Source organism: Rhipicephalus sanguineus, chromosome 11, assembly GCF_013339695.2.
Source record: "Rhipicephalus sanguineus isolate Rsan-2018 chromosome 11, BIME_Rsan_1.4, whole genome shotgun sequence".
In the NCBI taxonomy this organism is placed as follows: Eukaryota; Metazoa; Arthropoda; class Arachnida; order Ixodida; family Ixodidae; genus Rhipicephalus; species Rhipicephalus sanguineus.
In genome coordinates this window covers 133,725,316-133,737,366 of record NC_051186.1, presented here as the reverse complement: position 1 = coordinate 133,737,366, position 12,051 = coordinate 133,725,316, and the positions used below count along the sequence as shown (strand labels likewise).

Here is a 12,051-nt window from a genome sequence, read left to right as displayed (position 1 = left end):
TACATTGCACCCATGGGAAATCGTTCGGTACTGTGGGAAATTTCAACTTAGCAGATTTTTCGAGATATGCGAGTTCGAGTTAAAAAAGTATTACTGTATATCGCAATTACCACAATACACTTAAAACAGTACAATCAGCGTTCCCTATACCTTCCTTGGTTTCATTATCTGCTGGTTTTCATTGGCATTGCATCGAACAAAGAAACGAGCCTGTACATTTCCTTCTTTCGTTCAGATTCAAGATTGCGGGACAAAATTTAACAAGCAAGACTGATTTGGGCGAGTTAGTACATGCTTAGCTGGGGAAAACAGAGCAAAAGAGGACGAGGACGCTGGAGCACAATACACTCGTCAGCGCTCATCCAGTGTACTGTGTTCCTGCGTCCTCATCCTTTCTTGCGCTGTTTTTCCCCAGCTAAAAAAATTTTAACAGTTTGTAAAGACACGCTCTATCTACTCAGAAAAAATTATAACAAAACTTATGAGATTACAAAATGTACTGTCGTCTCATATGCGCCATCTCAAAAAAATTCTGACAGCGGTGATTTTCTCTGAAAGCGCTGTCCTGTCAAATTCTTAGTTTTTCTGCCCTCGTTTTTCATGTGCTTAAAAGCTTTCGCTTTAAACATGACAAGTTCACCTCGGGCTTCGGGCTTAAGAAAGCACGAAAAAAAATAGTCGTATAAATATTCACGGCAATATAAATATTCTAAAAAATTTGAGAAAGAGACGGGTAGAGACTTTATAGTCGAGTGGAAAAACAAACCCACTCTTTCTACAATTGTTCAGAATGAGTCATCATATTGATGCAAGTTAATAAAAGGTAGCATTCTTACCTGAACAAACTACAGTTGTTGAAAGAAACATTATTCTTTGACTTGCACGTCGATCGCACGAAGGTGACCTTCAAATGTACACATTTACCCCCAAGTTCTGCCAAAAGCTTCTCGGAATGGTGCCACACTGATAAATCTGCAGGTGTGTTCAATTCTTGTAAAAAACCACAGAAATTTCAATGCGAACGATTATCTTGCAAAAGAAAGCTGCCGCAATTCATAGCTTGCCGTGATGAAACTCTCACTGGTGCTTTGTCAAGGTGTGAAACTTTATCCTTGCCGAGTTGCCGTAAGTGCTCATATTATGGACTGAGCAAGCGTCTAAAGGCTGGCTAGTTTATACTTGTTTCAAAGAAGGGATTAACACCGCAAATATGGGGCGAAGAAAACAGCACCTGTCCTCTTTTCTTCACCCCGCGTTTACGCTGTTAATCCCTCCTTCGAGACATACTATGGCATCCAGCAACATACGAGAACTAAAAACTAGGGATGGGCGAATAGTGAATTTGAGGTTCGAAGCGAATCCGAAGCGAATAGTGATTTGGTCAAATAATTTCGAATCGAATAGTTAGAATAGTATTTACCGCATATTATTAAGATAAATGAGCATTTTTGTCATGACCCTTGCACAATATTTTTAAAGATTGGAGCTAGGTATGAGTGAATGTCACTTTTTTGGTTTGAAATGAAGTGGAAGCAGCCTTGTATAGTATCAAGATTTTAATAGCAGTAGGGTTATAAGTGGACATTACAATTTAAAAATTACTATACTTAGCGCATATAAGCCCATATAACATGCTTTTAAACTTAAAAAAAAATATGTACATTTAACCTTGAAGTGTGGCTTCGTGGCAGTGCAGGTTTCCCCTGGATGGGTTGTTTCATGGCACAGTGACCAGACGCTGCAGTGAAACCACCTTTACAGGGGGTTATGTGCAGTCAAATGTATACATATATTCGTTCATTTCGAATACTTCGAAATTTCGAATAATCTAAATTCATATCGAAGCGAATTCGAATACTGTAATATTCGTTCGAATATTCGAAATGCCCGAATGTTTGCCCATCCCTACTAAAAACCATTCCGACGCACTACATTAAGATTTTCATCTTCCTAGACAACAGTGCAGAGTGATGCAACCGGCACTTAGCTGCCATAGTCAGTAAGACCAAGCTGGTGAGGCTGCTTCCTGTTCTCCAAACTAGAACGCACCCATTGCCACCAGAGGCGCTCACGGTAGCGCGGAGTTATATGTGCAAGCTGCCTATGGGCACGGTATGAAAAGAGTTCACCACTTTCTCTCATCTTTCGTTCCTACGAGTGCAATGGAAGCTACACAAGGGGAAAGAAGCTAAGTCAGTGGGCATCATCAACTTGAATGTGCATCGTAAAACTCGATCGCCCTCTCCCAGCGTGATTCTGGTGTGCGCTAGTGCGGCTACTGTAATATTTTAGCACAGTATAGAGTGCAGCGCAGGCACATGGTGGCACCTCGTCGCAAGAAGCGCATCTGATTCAAATGCCTGATTTATGCCAGCTATCAGCCAATAGCAGCAATCAGCTCTGTGATGAAGCAGAGCTGGCACCCGCCCTTGAAAGACAGTGAAGTTGGCCACTGTTTGCAGAGAGGACGGTTTAGAAAGTGGCAACGTTGTGCTTCACCTGTAAACCCTCCTTGCCATGCACGACTGCAGCATTTGGCTGAGCTGTTCACAGCAGCATCTGCTTTCCGCTCTATGTTTTTTCACCAAGCTTGAGGAGTGGTTCTGAAGCCCTGTTCTATTCATATTAAGCTCAGACCACTTATAACGTAACCGCTTACAGTGCAGTACCGGCTATAATGCGGTTTTTTCTGACTCCCGTTTACCCTCCCATAGAACTCCATGTATACGCATACCGCTTATTGTGCAGTCCCCCGAAATGATAGACCGGTTATAACGCGGCTGCCGGAACGTTCTCGGAGATGCGAGGGAGCGAGCGTGCTTTTCAGCGGAAATGCGCCGGCAGGGGAGAGAGTGGCGACGGCGTTACGAAGGAGGAGGGGACGCGGAACGAACGAACAAGGAGCGGGGGGGAGAAAAAAAAAAGCGATAGTGGTGGGAGGCAGCAGCCCGGCCCGGCGCGGGTCCGCGGTGTGAGGAGGGGGAGCGGTTGCGTGGCCAACGGAGAAGCCTTTGCCCCTTTGCCCCCTTCAGCCGGTTGACATGCGGACTCCGCTGCGTACGGGACGGGCGCCCGCGTCCGCATCAAGAGCGCGACCGCTGTTTGTCTCCGTCGGGAAAATAGTTGCTTCGTCGTAGAGCGCAGATATCACGCGTGCAACCTCGATTCCCCCGCAAGTAACAATGCTTTGAGACGCGATTGAGCTTTCGCCTTTGCCGCCAACAGGCGGACTTACAAGCTTGAAATACTTTTTCAGGATAGTTGTCGCGGCTGTTCTTCCGACGGCGAACCGAAACTTCGTTTCATGCGTGATGCCCTCGGCTAGCGAGTGTGATCTCTTCTACGCCCGATCTCCGTGTTGTCTAGGGCAAGCTTCTCGCGACGGCATGCCATGTCGGCGGCCGCGGACTACAGAAGTTGCGGTTTGGTGCCGAGTCAATGAAACATTTTGCAGTTGTTGCATTTAGAAGGGGTGGCTTACATATTTAACGAAAACGCGGGCGTGCGTGTGTAACACTCGAGTGGTGGTTTGTGGTCGCCACCGTTTTCGACATCGCGCACGCGCAGTGTGTTACCGCGGCGACTTCTCGTGACGGCGCATTTTTTCCGTGTTCGCTAGGTCGGCAACGCAGGTCCGCGGAGGCTAACCGTTCAACATTTTAAAATGTAAGCAGATGCAAGCTTACGTCCCAATCGCATGTGCCTCGATAGTCGGAATTGCGCGCCTGCCTGTTGGTCATGTTTTGCACACGCGCAACCTTTCAAAAATGTTGTTTTGGTTATAGTGAGGTACCGCTTATAGTGCGGATATTCGCGACTCCGGCGACTTACGTTATAAGCGGTCTATGCTTACATTGCAGTATTTTGAGCAATGAAGAGTAATTGCTTTAAGACAGCTCTCGTCTCTAGTAGATCATGTGTACCCACGAAAACTGAAAAGCATTCTTATTTGCGTTGGAGCAAAACGCATGTCACTTGCTTTGTTATTTTGTCTCAAACTTTCCTTCTGAGCGCTTTCTTCTCTTTAACCTGCAGGTGGTGTCAATTTCCCTCCCCACAACTTCATCTCATAGATCGGTGGAGTTTCTGTCAAAATCGGAGTAAGTTTCTTGTTGCTCACTGTGTGTCTATTTAGCTGTCTACTATGCAGGCGTGAGACAGCTGCGCATATTGCACATTTTTGATACGATTCCGTTTTCCTGCGCCAAGCTGCTCCAAAAGCATAAAAATTGCTCTGGACTGCTCCAAAACAGCCTCAGAAGCGAGAATTTTGATGCCCACTTGAGCTTCAGTGGGAAAAAAAGGCTAAGTTGACAACATGATTTTGCAAGCAGCGCCAGGAATACCAAGAAAATAAGACGTTCGCTGAACACTTAGACGCACCCAAGCGTGTTTTTTCTATGCACCTTTCTAATGAAGGTTTCCCTGGTGCCGCCATAATCTCCTTTGAACTGTTGTCACTAACGTGACCCCGCAAAAATGTGCTGCCGTTTCCCGAACGTGCTGCTTCTACTCGCTAGGCTGTGTGTTCTGGCCCTATGGTCACTTAGTGAAAACTACCGAGTGGCATGCGTAGAGGGGTTGACTCTCAGGTTTTGTTGCATGTAGCGTGTTCCTCCATGCGCTGCAGTTTTCGTGTCGACGCTTCTATGTATGGTCACCTACGTGCGCATTTGCCGTGGGCGAGTACCTTGTTGCGTCAATGCAGCGTCAACTAATCTTCCTTCATGTGACGCGTCTCTGCGATGCTCTAGCGTGTGGGTTCTAGCATGTGGGAACCCAGGGGTTCTGTGAAGGACACCTTAGGGTTCTGCGATTGGCCAGAACGAATGCAACCCGCTCCCGTTTTACCCCCATTAGCAACTAATTTATTTATTTAGACAAGCAAATTTGCATTGCATTTTGCATTTAAAGGCCAACTCCGGCGATTTTTCGAGGTCGATGGATCTCAGTGAAATTTGCTGGGTACGTTCCTTTGCACGTTTCCGTCATTTATGCCAAATTACAGGCTTCAGACATGCGCAGATTGTTTGCAAATGAACTTTAAAGATTGTCTGCAAACGCCCTCCTGGCTTCCCACAATTGTTGGCAACATTGCGTCGGTGACGTCAGTATTGGGAAGGCGACGGAAGTGACGCAGCTGAGGGCACCGCTAACTTTGGCGCTTCGGCCGCTACAGCGAGCATCTGCTGTGCACAAGGCGACAGACAGCGTTGGTTTGGCCGGCGCTTCGCTGGTTGTCCCGGCTGTCACAGTTTTCATAATCCGCGCCGGCGTGACCGGCATGCCTTGCACAACTTCCGGTTCGTTCGTAACAACGTCTACGTCATACGTAGACAGTACACTCGGTTGGGTTTCGGTTTCGGTGTTGTGTTTTTTAGCTTATTTAAAATTATTCTCCAATTTGCCGAGTATTTCTGCTATCGGGCCCGTAACAGGAGCGTCTCAGGAACATAAAAGCACCATTACTTTGACATGGCCAAAAAATCGCCAGAGTTGGCCTTTAACGAAGCCATCGACGCTGCATCCGCACATCGGGTGCCTGCGGGTAGCGAGAGACCCACATGGTAGCAGCACTAAAGACTCGTCATCTAGTGCGCGCCATGAAACTGGCACGATTTAACGGGCACCTCGGCACTTTATTCGTGGCTCATGGTGCGTCGGCGATTTGCCATTGCTCAGTTTTGTAATCGAAATACGCAACAAGCACTTTGATAGGCATAAGAGGCGTCGCTTCGTGCTGGGGCTACACGAGCATTTAGGCTTAACTTTATGACCAGTGTATCGCTCGACGGCTGTTTCGCTGTGCAACTGGCATGCCTCCTTTTTTTGTTAAAACAGGCCTCTATACGTCCGGCGCTTCATTCATGTGAACACATTGCTGACACTGCGTGGTGCCTGAAGCATGCAGTGTATGGCCAGCAGGCACTTTACGCGAGTCGCAAAGCAGCGTGGGGGGGGGGGATCACAATTCTACATATTATCAGGAGTTCTACATCAACTGCGATGGCCTTCGACGATTAAAGAAAAGAGAACAGGCAAACGCTAATACCATGGTTGCGCGCTTCAACCCTCTCCCCCCCATTTTCAATTGTCTTCATGCTCAAGAAAAAGTTAGGGGTTCTGCGGCACTCCGGAGAAGCCTTTGGATTTCCCCAAGGCCAGAACGTTTGAGGATCCCTGCTCTAGCGGTCTTGCATGAGAAGGCGGCAGCGGACTGATGCGAAGCACGTTTGTGTCGTCCCCCAATAAAAGCGTACAGTACGCTTACAATGGCGCTACTGTTGCAGTACCATACGCACGTGTTCGACGAGATAGTCAGTGCAGTGAGGTTTCTTTGCACCCGTGCCACACTTTTGAAGGTGGTCCCACACGAGGTGGCCGTGAACGGTGGTGCAGTGCGCTTTTGTTGTCATCTGTTAAATGCGTGCAGTACACGTGACGCTATGCCAACCACGCAGTCAAGCAGATAGCTAAAGGTGCTTATTGTGATGTTCTGCTGACAAAGAGTAACACTGACCTACAGGAAGCTCTCGGGAAGCTTGAAAAGCTAAATAAGCAGACGTATTTAGCAGTAATATGCTATGATAGTGATATTTAGCAGTAATATGCTAAATATCACTGATCTTAAGCTGAAGCCTACTGCTGTGTAACTACAATTTTTGTGTAATAACAATTTTTAATTTTTGATAAGTGTGATGCTTTTTCGTGTTTTTTTTAATGTTTGAGGCGAACCTAGTTTCCAGAACTTTTTTTCAATTATTTCATGTTTGTTACACGGGCTAGATAGGTGGCGGTGTATGTAAAAAGGTAGTGTAGTTCATACTTGGTGATAATCTGTTAAAAGAACTTTCTTCAAAGGCTGTTTCAGTGTTAGGTGTGTTCTAAGCCACTTAAAATAAGTACATTAAATATGTAAAAAGAAACTGAAGAGCAGTGGATTAATTTAATTATCTGAAATATTTAAAGCATACGCATGCATGCACGCATATATTTATTGTTTTTAGAGAACATGGCCATACTTATTTGGTAAGCGTTCCTTCCCGTTCAAAAATGTGTGGTTCGTAACATCTCCGAAATGGAGTTTTAGCTGTGTGTTTACCCAAAGGTCACGGGATCAGATCCCGGCCGCCACAGCTGCATTTCCAGTGGAGGTGAAAATGTTTGAGGCCCGTTTACTTAGATTTAGGTGCATGTTAAAGAACCCCAGGTGATGGAAACTTCCGGAGCCCTCCACTACGGCGTCCCTCATAATCATATTGTGGTTTAGGGACATTAAGGGGGGAGGCTACCTCGGAGACCGAACTCTTTTATTTCTTGAGATATCTTGATGAAACTTTCAGGGTATGTTCACTACACTAAAACTTGAGAAACTGCAAAGTTTCATGAAATTGTGTTGATCAGTTCCCGAGGTCTAACTGGGTGGTTCACATGTGTGCCTGAGGAAGAGCCGGGAGGACATAGCTGAAATTCTTTGTGGTCGTCCCTGGATAGATATCCTAGGCTGCTACAAAGCCTTTTTTTTAATTTCCCCTCCAAAAATTTTTTATGCAACTTTGAAATGACGAGATTTATCAAAACTTTAATTGTTCGTTATTAATTATCAGCACTAGTTTTTAAAAAAAGCAGCTTGTTACACCCTGGCCAGATCATCCAGGAACAGAATAAAAAAACTGCACGCAAATCTGATGAGCAGTTCTTGAGAAATCGCTTTCCTCAGCACCACAACTCGCTAAAAAATCCATTCTGAGAAAACGGGCTTTGAAAGTTCAGTACATGTGTTTTTCTCAAAAAGCTCCTGCAGAGTAGCTTGAAGTGTCCTTGTGCACTCTTTGTCTCTTTTGTCTTCCCTCCATCTTCTCTAGGTGTCGTTTGGATTTTTTTTACGCGTAAAGCATTTTTTTCACGAGCTCGCTGGATGGCCAGGTGACCTGGTTGAAGTCCAATGGAGTCCGATATCACTTGGGTTGCTTTGCAGCAGCCGGCATTGTAATGCAGCACCGCTTCATGTAGTGCTGTTCTTTCGGCATCAGGGACCACAAAATAGAGTGGAATGACTGATGCATTTTGTGTCTCCAGTTCAGCGCGAGCCGCGCCACGTCGTTTCGCATCGATTTCCTCCTTTGTTAGGAAACGTGTCCGCAGATGGAGCGACGGTCCACTCACGCTCGATGGCACCGATTCAGACGAGGTGCTGGGTCCGGCGATCTCAGAAACACTCGGTGCGACGGTGTCACGCTCGATGGCACCGATTCCGACGAAGTGCTGGGTCCAGCAATCTCAGAAACACTCGGTGTCACGCACGTGCATTTGCGGCTCCAGCCACACTCGATGTGTCGGATTCTCGACTGGCGACAGCCTACAGCACAGTTCCGCCGCTGCAAGCGTCTACGCAGTCAGCACCCGCAGCAGAATCGCGGAATTTCGATGCTCGTACATGCCGCATAGCGCGCCTCCGCACTGTTTTCGGCTTCATTGCCGCCATCGGCCGCAACAACAAAGACGGAGGGCACTGAAGTAGTGCAAAAAGAAAAAAATAGAGGTGTGCGAATATTCGGAATTTCGAATATTTTTCGAATAGTGTTTGCTATTCGATTCGATTCGCACTGAAATTTTACTATTCGAACTATTCGAACTTCCCAAAGACAAATGCAGTCAACGTCCGGTTGAAAGTGACCCCTTCAGATTTTCAATATGCTTCACCTCATTACACTCTCGTATTGCGGCAAAGCTGCCTTTCAAGCTCCGTTACGGTCGAACTTAGCCAAGAGACAAAGTCCGGTTGGAAGTAGTCCCTAGATTTTCAATATGCTTCACCTCATCACACCCCCGTATTGCGGCAAAGCTGCCTTTCAAGCTCCGTTACGGTCGAACTAAGGCAAGAGACAGTCAACGTCTGATTGGAAGTGGTCTTTAGATTTTCAATATGCTTCACCTCCTCACACCCCCGTATTGCGGCAAAGCTGTCTTTCAAGGTCCGTTACGGTCGAACTTAGCCAAGAGACAGTCAACGTCTGTAATTTCACTTCGAATTATTCGAAAAATGTCTGAGAAATATTCGAAAATTATTCGAAATTATTCGATTCGATTCGCACTCAATCTTTATTATTCGAATTCGCTTCGCACCCAAAATTTTGATGTTCGCACAGCTCTAGAAAAAAAGAAGCGAAAATGATCGAAAAGATCGCGCAAGGCGAAGAGCGGCTCGTAAGCAGACGTCTATCCAGGCGTACGGTACAGAGAACAACAACGAGGTGAGCGCGCTGGATGCGCCATCAACGGGAGCGACCGCCCCCGCTGCTGCGCAGCAGCCAATGGCGGGTGCGCTTTCTCCCGCGAGATATGAATGCACTGCTCTAGCCAGTCAGCACTCTGCATCGCATCACAGGAAAACTTCAATAGCGTCTCAACCGTGCCGCCGACGCCATTTTGCAAGGCGGCAAACAAGAGAGAAAGAATTCACGGTCAAAACAACACCAAGATGGCGCGGAACGACCGCATGGTCTGGGAATGGCGCGCGAAGTTTGGTTTGATTTCGCGATTTGCGCGTGTTTTAGACGCCGCGGTGGCCTCGAAAATAGCACTTTTTTTCCACTTTGTGGTTGAATTGGATGCTGATAATTACAGAATAAGTAGTTTATGAGACATACAACCCAAAAATGTGGTTTTTCAAAAATCGACTTTTTCGCGATTTTTCAGTTTTCAAGGGCCGCGTCCCCCCTTAAACCCCAGATATTATTATTAGTTTTAGCTGTGTCTCCAGATAAGAACAAACACGAGGTCCCCGCGGTCACCATGCCCGAGTTTGTTGAAATTTAGTCTAGGCGCAGGTTTCAAACCCACTACAATGATTTTGAAGTTACTTTTGCAAAAAAGATGATTTTGTTCGCATAAAAAAAACCTACAAATTTTGGCCACCAAAAACACTTTTCAGCCAATTTCACAATTTCTGAAGTTTGAGCACACCTAGCGAAAAAACGGTGCATTTCTTGGTCACAATTTTTATTCCCATGAAAGAACAAGTGAAATGAAATGTTATAGGTATTTTATTTCCCTTTAAGGACTTTTGATGAAAAAATCAAAAACATGGTGAAATGCACAAAATACCTGTATTTCAGGCATCTATTGTTCCAGACAAGTTAAATTAAGGACAATAAACTTGGTACATATGACTTTGATATCTGACCTTCCTTAAAAAAAAAAAAAAAAATTGTGGTTTTCGCGCTGCCCATTATACTTTGAAATTGCACTGAAGCGTCTTTGGTTTACCAAAAACGCTGTTTTGGTAAACCACAGACTTTTACAAATATTTTTCTCAGAAAGGCCATTTTAAATTTTTTTTAAACCTCTTTGATTGTCTGCCATTCCACATAAAACAAATGTTGCATTATTTAAGTTGGTAACAAGTTATAATGTGTCTCAGGATTTTGGGTCGAGTCACCTTTCTCAGTCACCTTTCTCACCATTCTTGAAATATTGTGGCAAGAGCTACACTCTGCCGCTTCCAAGTTTTTTCTTTCCAGGCAGAAATTACCAACAGCGCCACCACTGGATATGACGTCAACACTCATGCCAGGGATGACAAGGCGCCTTTGACAAAGATAGGCCCACCGATCGAAACGTCGGCCAGCCTGCTCTGAGGCACTTTCTCGTGTTTCAAACCTATCCCTTTCTCAGCACAGACACTTTGGCGCGACGATTTTCTCAAGTTTCCTGATCCACTCACTGAACAACAGTGAGTGCTATGCACAACCAACTCGCCCAAAAATTGGTGCCTTCACTGAACAAGATCATTGGTTGACACTCGCGTCCTTCCCTCTCTGCCTTCATCATGAACGCCTGTGCTGCGTTCTTGAAGTTCCCTATATCAAGGCTGTATCACTCGTAAAAGTTGTGCCGTACACATTACACATTCGTCGATGAGTTTCAGCTGCACTGCACCCCTCAGCATGCTGAAATGGAATTACAGGACGCATTCCCCACTTGGCAGCAGATTCTGTGATCCGAGTCATGTTTACATGCCCACTGCACACTGAGAACTGATAGCCGCAACCTCGTGCGGTAGGCAGGCATGCTAGAGAGATGGTGCAACATATGAGCGCGTTGCATCATTGGATTTTCACTGAGGTTTTTATTCGGTAGCCAATTGGACCTTTAAAATAACACATGGGCCTCACATTTCTTGTAAACACACAAAGCTTATGCTATAGTGGTTAACATACGGTGTGATTTTGGTGTCGTCGCTCCTTTCAGATGCTGCAGTGTAGGTTCTCAATCTGTTACCCTTGTCCTTCTTAGGAACTGGCCAGGGTCTGTTTCGAGTGAGCGTGTTCCACGTACCTGCCTGGCAGAAGTAAAGCGCCGGCGTCGCACACCTCCCATCGGACCCATAGTCCCAGGTATGGAAGCATTCTCCATCACTGCCTGCATGCTGATGCGCAGTTGCAGTGGAGCACCTCATAGCTTGGTGTTTCTTGTTAAACTGGAAACTCAACCTAACACCGTGTGCATTCAAGTGCCGATTTTTCGGCTGCCCGATTTTCCGGACAAGCTCGAAAATTTGGACGCTTTCATGGCCCCATCACCAGCCTCATAGACATCATTGTATAAGAACGTCTGAAATTTTGGACGCGGATACACTTTGGCATCTGACTTTCGGACTTTCTGCCCAAATTGCAGGTCCGAAATGGCATTAATTGAAGCGCCCACTTCTGCCACGCCGATAGTCTTGTAGGTTCGAACCAGTGCTTTCACATGTCGATCCATCTGCGGCTGTAGCAGTGTTTGAAGGTCAGCTTTGCCGCAATTCCTGAATGTCATGGGGTGAAGCAGACCGAAAGTCAGAAGGGGCCACTATCACAGTGTGGCTAAGCAATAAACACTACATATGTACTCCTACGTTACAGGTGTCATGTCAGATTAACGTCTGTGGTTCCAGTGTTGGCTCTGCTTTTATAGCAGTCTAATAAACATTACATTTGTATTCCCATGGTTTCGCAAGCTATATTGATGCATTGCTCGACCCCAGAGGAATGCATTAAAGAAAGTTAC

At 46.0% G+C, this 12,051-nt stretch overlaps 1 protein-coding gene across 3 annotated transcripts in view; it reads left to right on the top strand.

Moving 5' to 3' along the window:
• LOC119374559 (G patch domain-containing protein 2) overlaps positions 1 to 12,051 on the top strand; it is a 105,911-nt gene that overhangs the window by 81,093 nt on the left and 12,767 nt on the right. For all 3 annotated transcript variants that reach the window (XM_037644712.2, XM_037644711.2, XM_037644715.2), the window contains exons 8-9: positions 4,036 to 4,100; positions 11,299 to 11,399. In XM_037644712.2, coding sequence (XP_037500640.1) covers positions 4,036 to 4,100; positions 11,299 to 11,399 — 166 coding nt within the window. The remainder of the gene's footprint in view (positions 1 to 4,035; positions 4,101 to 11,298; positions 11,400 to 12,051) is intronic.